Genomic DNA, 22,258 nt, shown 5'->3' on the forward strand with positions numbered 1-22,258 from the left:
TTATAAGCCCATCTTCAGGTGTCGTAACTTGGTGCTGTGGTCCCCGAGCGCCGCGGTGGATGTGTACAAGGCGCCGTGTGCTACCTATGAGCGCAGCTCCGGGATGACAGCGCCAAGTTACGACACCTGAAGATGGGCTTAGCTCCAAACCGATCTTGTGATAATAAAGAAACTTTACAACGGAAGCGGTTTTTTCAACCTCTGCTATACAGATAGCCGAAAAACGGCTGCTATTCGGAAACTCAAATGAAAGCTAGTATCATTGACAGATAGAAATCTAGGATCATTGACAGATGTTCTTCCTTCTTCTCCCTGGCGTTGTCCTGTATCTTCAAGGGGTCGGAATATTAATCTGGATTTTGCAGTGCTAGTGAGAGAGGGTAGCCGGATGCCCTTCCTGTCGTCACCCCTAACCACCCCCACCCCCCCCCCTCCGCCTCGGATGGAAATTGTATCTCCTATTATTTGCGTGTAGTATTATCCATTTTAAGGTGTGAGACGGTTTTAGAATAGTGAAAATGAGGTGGGGTATGAGTACCAGCCCAGTATTCACGTAGTAGGATACGGAAAACGGCCGAATAACCCCACTGGCTCTCGACGTTCATCTGTTGGTCTTATTCGACCCTGGGCCGGCGCTTTTTCCCGAATACGGTACTGGTGTGCTAACGTGAGCGGCCATGCGGGCAGGTTCTTTCAGTACCTGATAACCAGGTCAAAATTAATTGAAACTACTTGCAACCGAATAGATGTCACACATTTTTGTATTAGTGTCACAATTTACATTTATTAGAATTTATTAGAATTTAAGATCCGAGATATGACGCTGCGAATGGGGAATCTATTGGGCTGCAGTATGATTACAGGTTACGTATTTGCATGCTATGTTCGTTCATACTGGTATCCAACAGAACTGGTTGAAAACCACTTCAGAGACAGAAACGGGGTCGGCAGCGAAAAATCAATGTACAAAGTTCCTTGAATACCATTTAGAGCTACATGGGATGCCCGTAACATACAGACTAATTACATTCAATGTGAATGTAAGATGCTTGTTGAATCCAAGGACCAAATCTGAAATGTGCACTGTTATTCCAGTAAGTTTTTTAATTTCTTGTTTCACTTTACTGAACTCATCTTTAAGGATATTTCCTTCTAATTACTTAATTTTTTAATCTTGTTTAATGTATACTGAATAAGAAAGACTATTTGGCTAATTTTTTGTTGTGTGCGTGAGGATTTTATGACCACGAATGGATAAATTATAATTCGGTACGCTAGCATTTTCGTTTCATTTTCATTTATTGCTACCTGTTTCTGTGCTTTATATTCACTTGATATATGCACACGTACTTCTATTGCATATGTATGTGCAAAGATACAAGAGTGACTGCTTCTGTTTCGGCCGGAACGTTCACGACACATTTATAGAAACATACGAGAACAATTCGCCTTAAATTTAATTTGTTTTTTTGACATCTACAGTTCATCTTTGTGCCTGTACATAACTCATCACTTGATCAAACAGTAGAAAATTAACATGAAAGCATTTACCCTTCAGTCAGAGGTAATATAAGAAAGATACAGTGCATGGACATATTTAAGTAAAGACGTTAGTCGAAGAAGCAAGTGAAAATCCTACTTCACTCCAGTGCGTAAGCCGCACTCATCTATAAGACCAGTATTCCATTGGCACATAACTTAATTCGTTGTTATGGAAAGTCACGTAGCTCCATGCCAAATGAGAAATGAAAAGATAATCAAATAGCAAAAACGAAAGTCTGGAATGGGGTCACAGTATATATATTGCTCAATAGCTCGATGACCCATCTTTGAAATGCAATACTACAGCGATTCTGCCTGGTATTAATTTTACGAGACCTTGGTAGGATTTCAAAAGTATGTAGCATCACATGTTTACAGGTAATGCACTTTCCGTAAATTACAGGACAATGGTTTGCGAGCGCGGAGCTTGCTCCCGATAGCATCCCAGATGAGATCCATATCAGATCAGGCGAATTTGGTGGCCACTGACGTGAGTTCACTATCATGTTCCTCAAATCAATGTATCAATGTACCACAATTCTGGATTTGCGATATGGAATGTCATCTTGGTGGGACATATCGTCGCTGCTGGAAAGGGTACGTGAAGGGATGCAGGGGGTCCACAATAATGTTCACCCAATTTACAACTGTCTGGTGCCTTACTACCTTCAAGTCCCACGGAAGGCCACATCCCCGTAGACTAATACTGGGACCGCCGATGTGCGTCAGGGGCGAGCTGCATGTTTGAAACAGTTTTATAATTTAATACGCAGATCCCAATAGTCAGGCAAGTCAAATCACTAATGCAACATGAAAACTGGAAAAGAATATTCGCCACTGGCAATGACTGCGTTTCTAAGTATGTCTACATTCCCATTCTTCGCCCCTGGTGAAGCAGTCCTGCAGTTACAGCAACCTTGTGGATGTAACTGTCTCACGAAAAGGAAATTTAGCTTATGGTAATGAAGAGTAAAGTTGTTTCTGTTGAAACTCATTCGCTGTGCAGGTACAGAGCATGTGCAGATACAGAGGATAGTCTGACATCCCAGCCTAGCACGAGTTTGAACTGAGGATGGGCGCAATGCCATAGAACTGTACTGTGCTGGAAGCGAAAAGAGTCCTTTTTAGTTAAGACAAGAATCTGAAAGCCACACAACATGGGAGCAGCCATAATGGCCAGCGAAGCTTACGTGGATGTCTTTCGGTTGGCCGAGACTGAAAATCCATCACGTAGTGGAGAAATTTTCTGCATTCTTCCCTGGTTGGCCACAACAAAATCTGCAGGAGTAGGAAATTATTAAGCTTGTTTATTAAATTATCAATGGGCGGAATACGCAAGGTCTGTTGCAAATGGCCGGCAAGATCCTGATGCTGGCAGAACAAGCCAGCACACTGGAGACAGCACACTTGCCCTTAGGCTCCTGCAGAAGACAACTTGCTCCAGAGCGTGAGGCCATAAACTGGGTATTTGACCTGCAGAGGAAAATGTCTCTAGTTTAGAGCAGAATACAGAGGCCGAGCGGAGCTTAGAATTTTCAGCCACCGCTGCAGCTATTTTCTGTGTGTGTGAATTCCTAAGAGACCAAACTGATGAGATCATCGGTCCCTACTATTTTCTGCCCTCGCACGTCTTAAGAGTGGTAAGCATGGGCTGTTGTTGCAGATAATGAGACGAGGCCAGCACGAAGTCAGGTAATTTGCGTCAGAGTTTCAGTGTGGAGATCTAACATTCACTTCCAGCTAGTTGCACCTATCATGCGCTTAGGCTAGAGTATTAGTATCCGACCAAGAATTTCTGAGACTTTTCTATATATCTTTAACCTTTTCTACTATCACTGGCAATATCGGCGACGTCGTCTTATGTATTCATTCACCTGTGCCAAGACTATAGTTTGTGTTTACAATCCCTTGTACACTTGTTCAATGTTTGTATTGTTGATACAGCGGCTAAATCTTTCTTTTCTTCTGAGATTGTATTCCCTCAGGAAATTTGTGCCTCACGACGATTATTGCAAACCAGGCAAACCAGGGACATTCCAGCATTGGTAATATACATTTCAAAATATCTTTTTATTATTGCATATTGATTTCAGTCGTAGAGTAATCATCTTCGGTGCAATATTAAGTCCAGTGGACTCATACGCTCTTGCACAAAATATAAACAAAGGCGTTCACAGTGAAGAACATGCCAACTAGCAAGTCAGGCTCAATCTCTTTGAATCATACCTGCTATTTGGCATGTTCTTCACCGTGAACACTTACATTTAAAGTTATATTTTATGCAAGATAGTAAGAGTCCACTGGACTCAGAGTTGCACTGAAGATGATCACTCTGTGACTGAAATCGATGTGCAAATACGGTTTCAAATTTATACAACCAATTCTGGGGTTTCCCTTGTTTGCAATAAATCATTTTTGTTGCCTCTTGGTAATAAATCAGACTGTTACAGTGACCATTCGTTTCCTTTCGTAGTTTTATGGAATTTTCACTTAATAAGCCGTTATCTGCTGCGCGAAGTTTCTTCTTTTATACTCACAGGCTGTTATGGGGAGCAACTCACAGGGGATCTATAGCATCTTAGGAATATACTGAATAACTAAAGCGGCACCTCATACACACAAAATGTTTCCATTGACAAACGGTCCAATATCGATGATCCCCAGGCGAATGCGATTATTAAGGCAGATGTCGTTGGCACAACATGGGAACATGTAAGATTCGTCTGCTGCAGTGCCCCATGCTCAGAAAAACGTATTGAACGGTGTACTCCAGTTAATCTGCTACAGAGCAGGCTCTGAACGGTGTGCTCCGAACCATTTGTGCACATACCAGCATTGTGCTCTGTCATCAGAACGCCCACAGTTCGTCGCCTGTCCTGCGTTACAGAGGGGGAAGCTTACCTCCACTACTGTGATGGCGCGTAGATGGCCAAAATCGTAGACATCTAAAAGCTTGTGGCCTCGTCGTCCATCAACCACTTGCTATAGATGCTCACCACAGCAACCGATCAGCTTGGCCGTTTCCGAGATGTTTCCAGGCATCGTGCAGCAAGAACCTGCCCTTCGTAAAAGTCGTTTATGTCGGTGGATTTCCCCATTTGCGTCCCTTGTAGTTCCTGGAATGACTCCTCTTTCTTCTCTCTTTCGCTTAATACTTCCCTTACCGGCGCAAAACGACGAAGTTATAGAATACACTTCTGTCAGCAGACGTGAGCTTTGACTTTGATGGGTCGTACGCAGAATCCTTGGCAAAGGGGCTGACAGCAGTCAAGCCGTTAGATGGCGTCAAACGCATCTACATCTGACGCAACTTAGTAAAGCATACAAATTTACGTTTATTTGCGAAAAGGTGTCCTACCTGAACACGATTAATTCTACAACTTAGACGCTCTGCAGCGTCCTTGAATAATCTCAGCAGAAACAGTGTCCTATCATCAATTTGTTCCTTGTACTGGCCTTTATAATCACATGAAGTTTGTTGGTATCTTATGGAGACACTAGACACTCTGTACATGAGAAATACTCCAAAAAGATCCATGTAAGTCTTGACTTATACAAAAGTGAATATATCATGACTACACACATTATTGATAATAGGTAAGCATCTTTTCTATAACTTTTACAAAATACTGCAAAATGTATCTTGGTCCATGAATAAGAGTGGATGTATGATGATAATGAAATAAAAATAGTTTCTAAGTCTTGAGCTTTTTTCACACTCTCCAGACGGAGCTAAGAATTGAAAGTGAATGCTGTTGTGTTACGAACGCTAGTTGAGATTTGGGTTGAATCATGCTCTTACCTTTGCTTCAGCTACTGCGACAAGGGCTCCGAGCAGCAAAACGCCTTTCCACATCATCATGGTTTTTCTGGAAGAACAGACGGCAAACTTAAGCAAGAACAGAAATCAGATGATAAAATGAAGATATTCTTTGGGTTGCACCCCAAAATAAACACATGTTTCATAAACTTCTACGTATTGAAATCTGAATTTTCTAGCGTGTGGAGAGACTCACTATTGTGTTAGGGAAAATACTACAATATCTCTTGCGAAGAAATAAGTGTAACTGTCTGTACAAACACTCGACCACTCCATTTTTATGTCCCGGTCATCAGATGTTAATTTCTTTAGAACTGCCCTAACATCTTAAATATTTGCCTTGTGTCTACTCGTTTCGTAACTGTACCTTCCCAATTACTATACATCCACATCCAGGTAACCTGATTCTAAGGAATGCAGCCCTAAGCGACTCTCTACAAGGCACTATGACCACCGAACGAGATGGCAACGGCAACTGAAAATCTTGATTCAGGCAACCAGATTTTGGAGTCCCGTGATTTCCGTAAATGGCTTGAGCCAAATATCGGGATGCTTTGAAAAAGAAGACGCTCCTACTTCTTGCCCATCCTTTCTTAATCTAATCTTGTGCTTCGTTTCTAATGTCCTCAAACTCCTCTAAACTAGTTGTTGAACTGCATGTGATGTACCGTAGTCTCAACTAGAATTGTGAGTAAGGATGTTAGGAAAGCTATCACCGAGATCCATATCAGTAGAGTCAGGCTCCCAGCTTATTTGGACAGCTAATCAGGAATCTATCTGTTTTGGCGGAACCGACGCGGCTTTCGTCTAATGTGATTTAGGCCTACCACTGAAAACCTAAGGTGGGCGGACAGGTATTCGAATGCCGCTCCTCCAAAAAACGAGTGCAATGGGTTTGTCAGCGCGCCACCAGGTATATGAAATTCAAGCTGTTATTAAGCACATTTCTGACAAAGAAAAGTTTACTGGTATGAAACGTAGGCTTTAATCTCAGGAAGAAATTTCTGAGAATTTGCGTTGGAGTACAGTATTGTGTTGTAGTGAGTAATGGACTGCTGGGAAATTGGAAAAGCAGACAGGCGAGGTCTTTGAAATGCGGTACTAAAGAAGACTGTTGAAAATTACGTGGACTGATAAGGAATGAACAGATTCTCGGCAGATTCGGCGATGAAAGAAGCGTTAGGAAAACACAAACAAGTAGAAATAGTAGAATGATAGGTATATTAAGACAGCAGAAAATAACCTCCATGGTGCTAGAACAAGCTACAGATAATAATAACAGATAGTAAATGATGTTGAGTGGAAGTGCAATTTTATGTTGAAGAGTTTCGCACAAGGAAGGGATTCGTGGCGCTCAGCATCAAACTGCTAAGAACGCAAATGACAGAAAAAAATTATTCGCTTGCATGAGCGATTTGGGAAATGGAGGATTAATTCCTGGGCTCTTATTAATGTTATCCATTCGATATTGGAAATAAACAGATAGCACTTCTTTAATTCAGTTATAAGCCTTTTCGCATCCGAAATTACACAGAAGCTTACTTCATTTCGACAGTTATTGCAAAGGAATTGCACTAGAATCTGTTCTGTTTTCATCTTCTTGAGTGAAATCGTCAACGAGAATTGCATCCCACCACCATCCTCAGCACCAGGCACGGGCATCCTTTGGTGACCCGCGGCCACAACTCACGTACTTATTTAAGCTCGCTGGCTGCCTCGTGAAGTAACACACTGCAGCGATCCTAGCCCATTAAGTCAAAACTGAAGCGCCTGTGACCTTAACGCTAAGGTGGTAACGCACCGGTATGAATGGGATCCCTTTCCCGACGTACCACCTAAACAAATTACGCCTCAAAACACGCGGTTTTGAGGGTACATTCATTTCATGTTGATTCCATCCTCAGGTATTTAGAAAGATTTACGCAACATGAATATAGTTTCTTTACAGATGACGTTTAACAATTGCTATATTAAAAACTTCCATTGCAAAATAGTACGCCTTAAGATGTAAACGATTTTCACGACGCGTAAATGAATGCAAATACCTGAAGCTGGGATGCCAGGCATTTTGAAATGCCATCGTGGAAAAATAAACGCCAGTAAAAGCAACTGGCTACAGCTAATTTATTATAAAATACCTTAAATTTGAAGAGTTGCAGTGTCCTAATACGTCGCTCACCCTCCCACGAATTTCCTCGGGTGGCCAGATTGAAACCAATAGCGAGCAGGATCCGCTAGTTGCCCACCAGTGCTCCACACATACGTAGTGTTCATACGAACCACCTTTTAAGTGCCGTGGATATCCCCTCCACTGAGGTTTATCACTCAACGCAAATCCTTGAACGCAAGGCATTCCACATTATTTTTCATACTTCTCCTACGCTGATCCTTTACCAGCTAATTCCCTTTCCTCTTGACACACACTGAACACCTCCATTTATCTTGTACATCGCAATAATTCAAATACTAATGTACCGTCACGCGCATACAAACACAAACCTCCATCCCTTCACTTGTACACCTTCCGTAATCTATTTTTATGCAATTTTAACGCTCCCTGTCCGAGGCAACTGCCTTTTACCCTTCAAGCCAGATCTAACACCCTCAATAAACTTCCTCAAGTAAGAGCACCCTATTTCTTTCCCATATGTGCAACTATATCCCGACCTCCAACTCGAATACAGCTACCCCAAATCCAATGTTTAGCTACAGTCCAGTCTCCCTCACTTTCTCTCTTTCCAAATGCATGAATCTACTAGATACATACACTGTGGCCCACTGTGAAATGTACTAGTTATTAGGGCTTTTCCCCGTTCTATTCTTGTATGAAGCACGGGAAGAAATGGTTTAAATGCCTGTGTGTGTGCTACAATTGATGTAATCATGTTCTTACGATCCCAGTTGGAACTATGCGCAGGGGGTTGTAGTATACTCCTAGAGCCGTCATTTAAAGCCGGTTCTTGAAACTTTGCAAGTAGTCACTCTCGAGATAGCTTCCATACGTCTTCAAGAGTCTGCCAGTTGAGTTATTTCCACATTTTAGCGACACTTTCCCGCACTTCAAATAAACCTGTGACCATGTGAGCTGTCCCTCTCTGTACACAATCAGTATCCTCTGCTCGTCCTGCTTGATAAGGACCACACACACGCATTAGCAATATTCTAGGATGAGTGGCACGAGTGAACTGTAAGCAAAATCCTTTGTAGATTGACTGCATGTCCCTAGTTTTCTGCCTGCTTTATCCAAGACTTAGCCCATGTGATCGTTGTACTTCATGTTCCTATTAAGTGCTGCAACCTTGTTTACAAATTCCAGCTGTGACTCACTGACATTAAATTCGTACGATACTATGTTTACATCAACAGCATTGCTCACTCTCTCTCTTCTCCCGAATCACACTCCCCGCCCCCCTGCCCACGCCCCCCCTGCTCTGAAAGTACCTATTATTTTATTGGTTCATCAGTTTTATCTTAAACACAAACCCTGTGTTCTCATCCATTAAAAAATTTTAATAATTATGTAGATATTTTATTTCTTTTTGTTGTGTACGAATTTGATAAGAATGGGTGGGCTACACAACATTGAAGCAACTGTCGTAGTGGGAAATCTGGACAGCAGCGGAAATGAGTATAGAACAAGTTAACGCAACAAACAGATGATTTGCTTAACTTGTGTTTCACCAAGCATACGAAGATACATCACAAATAATGCAGCAAGAATTAAGAGTGCAGCTTATACAAAAGGAACAAGGATGAGGCTCGCTGCACTAAGCACAAATGATGATGTCACAGCAATGAGTCTCCGAGTGCAAGGTGGAGTCAGTGACTGTTGCCAGTCGTCCCGTGTTGTGGTGGTTGGAGGGGCTCGCGTTTCGGAGCCACTAGACACATGGCTCAATAGGTGCGTTCCATTGGGTTTGCCAGATCCCGAGTGACCGCTATCGTCGTCTAATGGACGCCTGCAGTTCCGCTGTTACGATGCCCGTCCAGTGGTATCGATGAAGGGTACCACACTTCTCTTTAATATCTTAACACTATTTTATTAATAAAATGCTGGTGGCTGAAGAGCAGTATGTTGTTGTACTTCTAGTCCACCATCTCCCGCGAGGGAGCGAGGGAATAAAAGAACAACAAAGAGAAAGAGTGCAGTCGCCAGTATACGTCTACGGTTCATTAATTGCGTGTTTAAGAAAACCTTCTTTCCCCTCGGGAGAGGAGCTAGGGATATCTCTAAGCTGTCATTCCACTCTCTGAAAGTGTTCGTGTTCTACGTTATGGAGCTGCGAGGGAGGAAACAGTTGGTTGTCAGTTGCACAGCAGCGGAGACAAACGGTCCTCTGCGCTCGCCAATGGCGGCTACTTAAGCGGGGCAGCGCAGTGTAAACAGCGGTCGCTGCTGGGGCCTGTGCCCATCCGGGGTGCCATTAAGAGCAAACAAAGGACGTGCCGCAGCCGGCCTAATGCAATTGGCGGCTGCCACGGCGGGGGCGGCTGCGGCCATAATCGACGGTAATCAGAGCGTGCCATGCGCGCACCAGCGCTCGCCGCTGATTTGCGCAGCGGCTCGTATAATGAATGTGCAGGCCGTATCGCACAAGCAGATCGGCTATCGATACATTCACCGTGATACAAGAGCACAAGGGCTAACCTCTGAGGGTGCAGAACGGACGGTGCAGATATTCGCCATAGTTCCTCTAGATTCCATTATCCAACGCTGTAGTCTTGAATTAACCATTAATATACCCTGTTAGTTTTCAGGAAGGATACGGCCAACCTTTCCGACTTGTGATGGATAAAGGCAATGATTTCCTGGACTTTCTCGTTACTTTCCTTCGTGTCTGTCGTTGAGCCATTTATTTGGTATTGTGTTGTTTAGGAAGGAGGATGGGGTGGTGGGGGGGAGGACGAGGGAATTACGCGGTACTGGTAGCGGGGCACAATACCACTCTGAATGAAAATAAAAAAGCATAAAAAGATATCGACAAGGATAAAAGAGATCGTCTCAAGCTTCCTTCGTTGGTGATGTGTTTGAGCTTTAACTCTATAAGGATGCTGTTGCTGTGGGCTCCTGTTAACATTTCCTTGATGTCGCATTTGGATGCAGATGAGAATAAAGAGGAAGCGATTTGAAAAAGGTTATTGTATGGGCATTGCAAAGAGTCAAGAGAGAGGATAGAGGTGGTAGAATGCGCGTAGGATTCCAGTTATACGGGGAAAGGCTGGGTTTGAGCCATAGTTTGGAATGGAAGAGGTTGGGCAGTTTGTATTTGATAGGCTGGATAGATTTCAGAATAGATTTCATGATCCGGAAGCGATGGAAACTATCCTCGGAAGTGACATGGATTACGTTGAGATGTGGAAGTGGGGGCAGGGGGCATGGCAAGAGTCACACTAGCAAGCCAGGGTACATAAAGATGGGTGTGAGTTGGTATTTCAGGAAGTGTTAGAAATTTATCAGCTAGCGCAGAATACAGGAAAAGGGGGCAGATGATGTACACGGATACGGAAAGGAGGTGGAGTGCAAAACATTCTAGGATTTGAAAGATGAGTTAGAACAGGGAGGATCAACGATGGATACAATATCTTTGTAGCCAAGGATGAGGTCTTTTAACTACATTTTAGCGACTTGCCCCAGCTTCGCACGGGTAGCACCATCTACGTTCGGACGAACTGTCTGGCGGAGCGGTAACAGATTACAAAAAAAAAAAAAAGGCTCTGAGCACTATGGGACTTAATTTCTGAGGTAATCAGTCCCCTAGAACTTAGAACTACTTAAACCTAACTAACCTAAGGACATCACACACACTCATGCCCGAGGCAGGATTCGACCCTGCGGCCGTAGCGGTCGCGCGGTTCCAGACTGTAGCGCCTAGAACCGCTCGGCTGGCAACAGATAACATATACAAACCTTCCGCGTGTATTAGGCTATTAGTCGTGGATAAAGCGGGTGGACTAGGAGTAGCATTTGGGCTTCACATCTTCCTCTCACATATGTTGGGCCTGCAATCTTATCTGCAGTCGGGACGGACGTTGGAACAGTAACAGAAATAGATGCGAGGAGACCACGGCTGATTCCTGTCCTTGAGCTGTTCATTGAAACATCAACTGATGTGCACGGTCTAATCCAAGTAATGGAAGTTTGAGAGCATTGCAATACTCAGAAATAATGTCCCGACTGAATTCAGGCTTGATGTGTAAAGCGGCGTAGCAGCAACAAGTGATTAATACAGCAGAGAGGTGGAGTTCACCTGTGTCCAACAACAGTGCCCTCTCTTTTGTGACTGCAAAGATAAATACTACGGCGCGGAACGTGAAAACAAACAACAGTGCACCCTGTCAAGGATGAAAATATAACTACTATTGCATGGGCGAGCCTGCAGTGACAATATACCTCTGCTGTTTGGCCAGGTAATACTGCACACTCGTCCTTCCTCAGTCAGCAGGCCATTTCCAACCTCACAGTGCTCGTATGCACACATGACGTGTGAGCCGGCAGCCTCTCCAATACCTCCGAAAATGCTCAAATAAGGCGTTAAAGTATAGTAATGAAACCAGAATGTCTATATGGAAGCGAATGCCAAGAATTAAACTATAATTTTAATGAATGGAAAACACTAGAAGCGCGAGCCATTTTAGGCCGAAAAAAACAAACAATCGGAGGTTGGAAAGTACACATTAATGACGAAATTTATCGCTAAGTATAAATATATCAAAAGTAACAAAAAAAAAGAAGAGCGAAAGATTAACTAAAAAAATCTTCTAATGCTTCTTGGAAAGAAGTAAGCAGCAAGTCGAATCCATGAAGTAAAAAAAGGACGTAGAAAAAGGTAATATAAACGCATAAGGAACAACAGATGGAAGTGTTTAAAGTAAAGAATCGCATGTTTGTGGAAAAAATATATACCAAGAATGCTTACATGTGAAAAAAATGCGTGTTATCTTTAACAGTAATAGTCGATTACAGCAGTTACCAGCACGCCTCACCCCTGACGTGGATTACCAAAAATTTAAAGTGTAAAACTATGTTCAATGTCCATGATACATTCAGTTTCGAGCTCTTTCATGAAATTTCCTTTATGCTACTAGTTCTTTTGAAGCTAGCTGAAAACAGCACACTGTATAATCGGGCAGTAATTAATCGAACCGCGTGGGCATCGGATGACACAGTTGGCCACGTTATGACACTGGCGTGATGAGCGAGGGGTAAAGCAAATGGCGGCAACGCTTCAGTGGCCAGCCATTGACCGCATCACGACCGTCACTGAGTCCGAAGCGGGCGAATCGCTCGCACCGCCTTTTAATACCCTGTTTGGTAATTAAAAGGACGATTTTGTGTCACATGATTCGTATGCAGTAAACCACACTCAGATTGGAGCCTTTACGTTTCCGGGCTCACTTCTGTGTAAATTCACTGGAACGGATGTGGTTCTTCACTTAACAAATTCCAACATTTGACAACAAGCGTGATAAAAACGTACTTCGATTAGTACATTAACCTAGGCTTCATAGCTAACTGAATTTTTAGACTAACGACAGCTACATTTAAGTTGGATTCATGTTTGAAGTCCCTAAGTACCTCAGTCTTTTGCTTTATACGTTTCGAGATACGTTGAATCTAAATTTAAAATAAAATAGGTAAGTAGAAGAAAACGTACTCTACCCACCGCTCACAGCTTTTCTCGAAAAGTAATGAGCGGCTGAATACCACAAAAAGACGCCAGTTTTCTCCTATGGCTTCTGATTTTTGAAACTGTGCTGAGACATCATGTTGTAATCAAGGGTGATATCACTGTTTGTTCATTACGTATAGTCACCGCTTCAGAGTGAAAGCTGAGGCTGGTGAATTATACACTACTGGCTATTAAAATTACTACATCAAGATGAAATGCAGATGGTAAACGAGTATTCATTGGACAAATATATTATACTAGAACTGACATGTGATTACATTTACACGCAATTTGGGTGCATAGATCCTGAGAAATCAGTACCCAGAACAACCACCTCTGGCCGTAATAAAAGCCTTCATACGACTAGGCATTGAGTCAAACAGAGCTTGGATGGCGTGTACAGGTACAGCTGCCCGTGCAGCTTCAATACGTCACTACAGTTCATCAAGAGTAGTGACTGGCGTATTGTGACGAACCAGTTGCTCGGCCACCATTGACGAGACGTTTTCAGATGGTGAGAGATCTGGAGAATGTGCTGGCCAGGGCAGCAGTCGAACATTTTCTGTATCCAGAAAGGCCCGTACAGGACCTGCAACATGCGGTCGTGCATTATCCTTCTGAAATGTAATGTTTCGCAGGGATCGAATGAAGCGTAGAACCACGGGTCGTAACACATGTGAAATGTAACTTCCACTGTTGAAAGTGCCGGCAATGCGAACAAGAGGTGACCGAGACGTGTAACCAATGGCACCCCATACCATTTCGCCACATGATATGACATCATGACGATTACGAATTTATGCTTCCAATGTGCGTTCACCGCGATGTCGCCAAACACGGATGCGACCATCATGATGTTGTAAACAGAATCTGGATTCATCCGCAAAAACTACGTTTTGCCATTCGTGCACCTAGGTTCGTCGTTGAGAACACCATCGCAGGCGCCCCTGTCTGTGTCGCAGCGTCAAGGGTAACCGCGGCCATGGTCTCCGAGCTGATAGTCCATGGTGCTGCAAACATCGTCGAACTGTTCGTGCAGATGGTTGTTGTCTTGCAAACGTCCCCATCTGTTGACTCATGGATCGAGACGTGGCTGGACGATCCGTTGCAGCTATGCGGATAAGATGTCTGTCTTCTCGACTGCTAGTGATACGAGGCTGTTGGGATCCAGCACGGCATTTCGTATTACCCTCCTGAACCCACCGATTCCATATTTTGCTAACAGTTATTGGATCGCGACCAACGCGAGCAGCAATGTCGCTATGCGATAAACCGTAAAGCGATAGGCTACAATCTGACTTTTATCAGAGTCGTAAACGTGATGGTATGCATTTCACCTCCTTACACGAGGCATAACAACAACAACGTTTCACTAGGCAACGCCGGTCGACTGCTGTTTGTTTATGAGAGATCGGTTGGAAACTTTCCTCATGTCAGCACGTTGTAGGTGTCGCCACCGGTTCCAACCTTTTGTGAATGCTCTGAAAAGCTAATCATTTGCATATCACAGCATCTTCTTCCTGTCGGTTAAATTTCGCGTCTGTAGCACGTCATTTTCGTGGTGTAGCAATTTTAATGGCCAGTAGTGTATGCTTCGTGTTAAGTTGTTCTATTCCAGAGACTACCAGCAGATAAAGGCATATTATGCAGACACAGACTGTAGTTCGGCTACTTTCTGTTTTTGTTATAGCGAATGACTGCATGAACAGAAATCTGTTTCGGTGCCTCCAGCAAAGGTGGCAAAGGTTAAGCGACAGCTAGAGCTTAACTTCAAGAGTTAATGACCTGTCTACATCAACACTTTGGCGTGGTATGAGTTTCTGACCCTAGAGCAACCACAAATTATGGGTACAGCTATTATCCCAAGTTTATGGCACATAAAAAATAGGTATATTATCCAAATTTACCTTTTTTTCAAAAGAACAATGAAGACGTTTCCACATTATATGATGTCACAACGTTGTTGTGCTTCCTCCCTTTTTCAGTCTTCCAGAGCAAATATGCCATTGTACTCCAATGCTACCGTACTTCGTAAAGTACTTCCAGACTCTGGAGAGTACCATTTTGCAGTACAACCGAAGTCAGGCAACGACAGCAAGAAATTACCTTATACAGTAGTGGAAATCAATATAAAAGCAGTATTCCTACGATAGTAATAGTATAATGTCTGTAGCATACTGAACCTAATTTATTATACAAGTAGTAGATGCGTATAAGACATAAACAAACATAATGAAATTACATAGTTTCTTTCATAACACCAATAACAAAATAAGGCCCTTGCATTTCCTGAGTGGAAATTAGTATACAGGCACTCACCATCCTGTTGTATAATTGCATTGTTAGTACTCTGTCCGAGCTCTGCTCTTCCTAATTAGGTCAGAAATTCTCTTCGGCATTAATTCTGTTAGGGTTTGTACTTCTTCTTGTACCGAACTTTTCAGCTCACAAACGGCTCAGATTTAATTCCATTGCGATAAACACGCCTTGCAAGTATTCCCCAAAGGTTTTCCATGATGTTCGTAACCCGGATACTGCAGACCAGGGCAAGACATCGATATCTTAATCTTCAAACCATTTTTGGTTATAGCTCAAACATGCACACATGCGTAATCTTGTTGAAACATTAGACTTTCCTCCACTATTCCCGATACCTTCTGATCAGTTCTGTCTCTAACATCAGTGTACATGTCAGCGTTCGCTTTACCGTTTAGCCAAGCAATATCCGATTTACCCTTAGCGCATAAGGCTGCCCAAATCATAACACTTCTACCACCAAAATTTCTTATCATTCTTACCTGTTGTTTTGTTCTCAGTTCTTGCCAATAATACTGAAATCCATCCGGCCCATCTAAATTAAAATTCTTCTCGTCACTGAAGATCACGTTATCCCATTCTGAAGTACATAATATATTTTTTTCGGCAGTCTCTAATACAGCAAATTTACGTTTGGGTGTCACAGCAGGTTTCTGCAGTCGTTTCTTGAATGCAAGATGTCTGTCATTTCACAAAATACGTCGCAGATGTCTGGCAGTTACTGATACCTGTAAATCACCAACAAGTTGAGAAGAATAACGGTTTTTGGCCCTTGCTCTGCTCAAAAGGAACCGTTTAGATGCTTCAAATAACTTTCGATTAGTCCATATTTTACCTTCTGTCCATATCGCGCTCCCAATCTCACGAAATTGTCAATCACCGTACTTGAACGGTTCAACTTCTTGCCGTTTTGACGGTTAGACAGTCCCATTTCCTTGTAGGCACCAATTTTTGCTTTTTAATTTCTTGACAATTGTTTGACGTGAGGCATTGTCACAGTCGTGGTTTATGCACACAACACGCGCTGCACACACTAACATCACACACAGCCGACTGTCTTTATACCGAGTTCCACCCTCTACCACCCAAATCGTTGATGTCTTGTTACATACTGTACTACTGCCATCAAATGCGATATCATTTGAGCGCATTTGTCAGCATACTGAAACTCATACTACTGCATAGACACTGTGCGCAATTATTCGAAACGACATTGTTAATTTTCCTACGCACATCCATGTCTTTATAATGGCTTCCACAGCTGTAGATGAGGTGGAGGGAAGTCATGCATCAAGCATGTACACGGACACCGTCTAACAGGTCACGCCACACCGCAACAGGTACAGATTCTTGTGTTATGTGTTTGTGGATTTGTGACTCGTTTATGTTGGAGTTGTTATTATAACAGCATTGATCACTCTTACCCTTTTGTTTAATAAAACAGTACTCGTTGTTTTTAATTATTTCAAACCTAAAAATTTCAGCACAACTACTACGGCATACTGATATACCGAATTGGGCTATGGCAGCAGACCACAGACGCGAGTGAAGGATATCCCCCCCCCCCCCCCCCCCCCCCCCCCCCCCCAGCGCTTCTCACTCGTGACTATGTCGGGTGAACTTTAGACGACAGGAAAACCGTTGCCTGGTCATATGAGTCCAGATTTCAGTTGGTAAGAGATGATGGTAGCGTTCAAGTGTGGCGCAGACCCCACAAACCAAGTGTGCATGCAGAGTGTTATACATGTTCAGAGGAGTGCTCCTTAATAATGAGACTTATTGTGCAAACACAGTACACACCATCGAGTCAAAAATGCGAAACGTAAACACAAAAATAGAGCCGAATTAAAGGGAAAGGGTAAATACCACAGTTCAGAATCACTGTCTTTCTCATCACTGTTGCCACCTGAGCTCTGGTCTGTGGAGAGCCACTGGAAATGCCCAAGGGTATTCAATATTACTCCCTGCACTCACTCCACTTTTCTACCCTTCTTTAACAAAAGTACCTGTGCGGCGCACGACGTTCTTCCACTGCTCTGGCGTTTTTTGTGCCACTGCTTACTGTAACAGTCTTTGAATTTCTTCGGCAGTGAAGCTTTAGTTATTTGTTGCCACGTAATATCTAAATTGTGCCCAAATTATTTCGATGGCGTTGCAGTGGCAGTGGTATGGTGGAAGCCTAAGAACCCCTTGGCAACGTCCTTTAGCTACCTTATCCACAATACACTTATTTTTTACACTATTTCTAAGAGCTGCGCCGGTGGTGAGTCGTCCTGACTTTTCACATTGTGGTGCTCCAACCATTCGACAATGTCGGCTTTTTTCGTTGCCATCGCTTGAGCTTTATGTTTAATAACTTAATGATAGGGGGTATTATCCATTACAATGACGTTCGGCGGCTTCAAGTTTCCCAATTAGTTGCTCCTTGATCCAATTCAGAAAACTGTCATGGTTCATCTCTGTGGTGTCACCGCCAGACACCACACCTGCTAGGTGGTAGCCTTTAAATCGGCCGCGGTCCGGTAGTATACGCCGGACCTGCGTGTCGCCACTATCAGTGATTGCAGACCGAGCGCCGCCACACGGCAGGTCTAGAGAGACTTCCTAGCACTCGCCCCAGTCGTACAGCCGATTTTGCTAGCGATGGTTCACTGACCTCTACGCTGTCATTTGCCGAGACGATAGTTAGCATAGCCTTCAGCTACGTCATTTGCTACGACCTAGCAAGGCGCCATTATCAGTTATTATTGATATTGAATCATGTACTATCAAGAGCGACGTTCACCATTTAATGGATTAAAGTTAAGTATTCCATCAGCTACGTCCGTTTTTCTAAATTCTAATGTCCTTGTCCTGTTCCAGAACTCACGCCAGCCAGCGTGAGCTAAAACGCGTGTCTTTCGGCCTTCTTTAGTAGCGCGATGTTGGCTCTCCTTTCAACCTTAACAATCTCCTCATGGTTTCGCTTGTTTTTCGCGATGTGTAAATTAGGAGGCAGTTAAGCACGAATCCAGATGCAGTTCTAGCACGCAAGACAATAATTCTTAAGCCGATATGAAACTTCCTGGCAGATTAAAACTGTGTGCTGGACCGAGACTCGAACTCGGGACATTTGCCTTTGGTGGGCAAGTGCTCTACCATCGGAGCTACCCAAACACGACTCACGACCTGTCCTCACAGCTTTAATTCCGCAAATACCTCGTCTCCTACCTTCCAAATCTAATTCTTACGCCTTTTGCCATCGGCACAGCAGAATTTCCACATATACTATCACTGACCAGTCTTTTGTGACAGAATGACCGGTGTTTATCCAGGATTCGTGACCGGTGGTTATCCAGGTTTCATCGAGCCACACAGTGTCTTCAAACGGCACTTCAACGATATTTCTTAAATGTCGACATCGCCACGCTACAATGTCACCTCTCTCCATTATAAATTTCCGTCTCCGTAACGACGACGTCTTACTGCCACTGAATAACTCAGCCTCGTGAAGAGTAACGCACAGCTCTTTATATAGTTAGATGTTCTTCTCTCTCGTAATATCCATCTATGTGGTGACGAACAGCATCTTGCTGAAAAGAATGCAATTTGGTTACGCGTGGTTCTTCTTTTTGGATGAACCAGGCTCTTCCCCTTTTACACAGTATTTCTCCTTACAAGCTTTGACGACAGTACTTTAAGGTGTCTTGAGAGCGCCTGCAGTTCCTCTGACTACCTTCGTTAGTGGCAACAGAGTTGCACCATTGTTCCTCTCCTTCTCGAAATACTCCCGCACCGAGCACACAAACTCACGTCTCTGACCAAACAAAACATGCGAAAATCGCTGAACTTTTCGTTTAGCTCCAACACTGTTGTTGCACGCTTTCTCTACAAACTTCGGACATTCTGTGGCACAAAATAACTCGCCGCTCAGAGAAATAAAGCATACAACGAAACGGATAACAACCGTTTATGCTACTGGCCGCGAGAGTCGGCTCCAACTGGCTACAGTGGTCGCTACCTGCAGCAGGAGAGAGGTTTGACAACGGTGAACGGAACAAGAGGTGTGGCCAAGCGCGTCTTCTGATTAGCTGTTGCTATAGTAGCAACCCTGTAAACAGCTAGACGTCAATCAGTTTGTTATTCTGATGGAGGTATAGAATGATAGTATGTTCACACGGGGCTGGTTGGGGAGGAGGGAGGCAAGGAGGGCGCAGTAGTCAAATGCGATGGTGGGGACTTGATCACCAAAAGTCGTAGTACGTGAATGAATGTGAAGTTCCGCGAGACGTGGGTTTTAGCGTGGCGTCCTACAGAGAACAGAACAGAGGGGCCGATTGCGCGCAGCTGCCGCTCCGTGCGTCACCCACCCGGCAGCGCGCAGCGCACACAAAATGCCCGCCCGTCCTCTCTGTCTCGTCGGCCAATTCCACACGACAGCCGCTGTCGCTCGATAATGGCCGCTGGTTATTTTAAGAACGGGAAGGGGCGCGAGCGAATTCCCGACTGTCGCTTAAAAAGAACCAATATCCACGCCGCTCCGACGCTTGCTCCTGTGAATGGGGTACAGCAGAGAAAAGAAAAAAAAGGAAAAATTTATTTCCCTCGATTTTCAGTTCTGTCGGAGGAAATTGCTCGTCTCTTCCTGGAGATGTTTCTCTCGCCGCACATGGTCCCGTACCAGTCCTCTACCCCCTCCCCACACCAGCCACCATACGTCTCCCGGATCTCACTACTTTCACTACCGGCCCGTCTGAGCCATCGCTCGCGGCTCACCGACCCCTCGCAGCCTGCGGATCGTCGCGCGTGGTTGGCCACAAAGGACAGCTCTCGATCCTGTGCTAGTGTTCGCGAGCGCGAGTTTGTGTGTGTGTGTGTGTGTGTGTGTGTGCAACCACTGATGACGAAGTCACCTCCGGTCAACAGCCGCAGCGTGACGCGGCCCAAATGTATTTCCCGCTTACTCCCATGGAAGATAAGAGATAAAGTAAACTTGGAACAAGGGTGAACAGAAAGTGGTGCTACGGAAATAGTGGCTGTCTCTACAGATATTCAAATTCTTAAGATAGCGAGACCTTTTTATAGGAAAATAAAGAGCAAGCGAGCTAGCGGGCGAGCCAGAGAAACAGAGAGGGAGTGAGAGAGGGAGGTGGGAGAGAGAGAGAGAGAGAGAGAGAGAGAGACAGAGAGAGAGAGAGAGAGAGAGAGAAGGAAGAGAGATTTTACGTTTTAGGGCCTCCTCGATAAGCTTGAAATTCTATCAGATGTAGATCTCAGTGAGGCAGCCTAGGTAGTTTCACTTCCACACTATGTATACGAAAAAAGCAATACACCTCGAATGGGTTACCTGAATGGAATGGTAGAGGAGACGTAGATGTATAGAGAAACAAATGATAATTTAAGACAAAATGGATGATTTATTTAAGAGAATAAGCTTTACAAACTGGTCAATAACTTGATGATTCCCCTCTGGCCCTTTTTCAAGCTGTCATTCGGCTTGCAATTTATTGATAGAGTTGTTGGGTATCCTGGGAGATACCCTGTCAAATCCTGTCCAGTTAGCGCTCTAGATCGTTAAAATCCCGAAGTAGTTGGACGGCCTTTCCCGTAATGCTCCAAATATTCTCAACTGGAAAGAGATCTGGCTACTTTACTGAACACAGTAGGGTTCGGCAACCACAAAGACAAGCCAAGCAGTAGATACTCCCACCATGTGCAGGTTGGCATTATCTTGCTGAAATGTAAGACAAGGATGGCTTGCCTTGAAGTGGAAGAAAACGGGGGGTAGAATATCGACGACGTATCGCTGTGCTATAAAGATGCGGCATGTAACAACCAAAGGGGTCCTGCTATGAAAGGAAATGACACCCCAGGCCACTGGGTCACCCCGCATTGCGGGCGACAGTCAGTTTGGAATTCCAGCGCTGTCCGGGTGGTCTACAGACATGTCTACGCTGAACATCGGGATTCAGCTCGAAGCTGGAGTCATCACACAAGAGAATTCTACTCCAGTCAATGAGATTCCAGGCTGAAGACGTTTCTGGAAGCTTCGCGGACGGCGGTGGAAGACCAACCTGACTGTCGCCCGCCGGACCGCCCGACAACCAGAAGTGACGGACTGGGATTCCATTTCTTTTCATAGCAGAGCCCCTGTGGTTGGGCTAACATTTCAGCAAGACAGTGCCCTCTCTCACACGGCGAGAGTTTCTACTGCTTGTTTTCGTGCTCGAAAAAACCATGCTTTAGCCAGCAAGATCGCCCGATCTCTCCATAATTGAGAACGTTTAGAGTCTCACAGGCATGGCCCTCCAACTATCTAGGGGTGTTTGACGATCTAAAGCGCCAATTGGACAGAATTCGGTACGACGGCGTCTTCATCAGATGCTTCCTGCGACAGTCACAGGAAGCACATGATGAAGACGCCGAGGTACGACGTCGAAGTATTGTGTTAGACAAACGCAGATCACCGGCAGTACACCCGATTCAACGAGATGACTGTGGGTGTCTGCCATACTCCATTGAGCAATAATTGAGGACTTAGTATGTTACCAAATTATACCTTTGTCTTCGAAAAATTAAGTACACATCAAATTATTATTACATCCTTGCTCGTTAACATAAAGTGAACTGAAACGTCCGACAGTTGTCGAAAGCAAAGTGGAAGAAATCGTTCATCCCGTCATCCTGGGTGTTGTTCATAAGCCTTTGAGAGCTTCGATGGCGAGAATGTCCTCCGTTAACGTTTACCACTGCCTGACACCTACGTGGCACGCTCCGTATAAGTCTACGGAGGTCAGCCTTTGGTAGTCGTTCCCGTTCTCCAATGAGAGCCCATGAGAGTTCTTGGAGAGTCTCTGATCAAAGAGGATGACGACCGCGTCTGTCAAGCATGCCCCACATATGCACGACGGCGCGTAGATCGGAACTCACC

The 22,258-nt window shown here is 44.2% G+C and overlaps 1 protein-coding gene across 2 annotated transcripts in view; it reads right to left on the reverse strand.

The window, feature by feature from the left end:
• The window catches only part of LOC126366013 (follistatin-related protein 5-like), a 481,840-nt gene that overhangs the window by 250,693 nt on the left and 208,889 nt on the right, over positions 1-22,258 (reverse strand). For both annotated transcript variants that reach the window (XM_049970904.1, XM_050008870.1), the window contains exon 2: positions 5,345-5,411. In XM_049970904.1, coding sequence (XP_049826861.1) covers positions 5,345-5,404 — 60 coding nt within the window. In that variant the 5' untranslated portion in view covers positions 5,405-5,411. The remainder of the gene's footprint in view (positions 1-5,344; positions 5,412-22,258) is intronic.

This window comes from Schistocerca gregaria, chromosome 1, assembly GCF_023897955.1.
Source record: "Schistocerca gregaria isolate iqSchGreg1 chromosome 1, iqSchGreg1.2, whole genome shotgun sequence".
Lineage (NCBI taxonomy): Eukaryota > Metazoa > Arthropoda > Insecta > Orthoptera > Acrididae > Schistocerca > Schistocerca gregaria.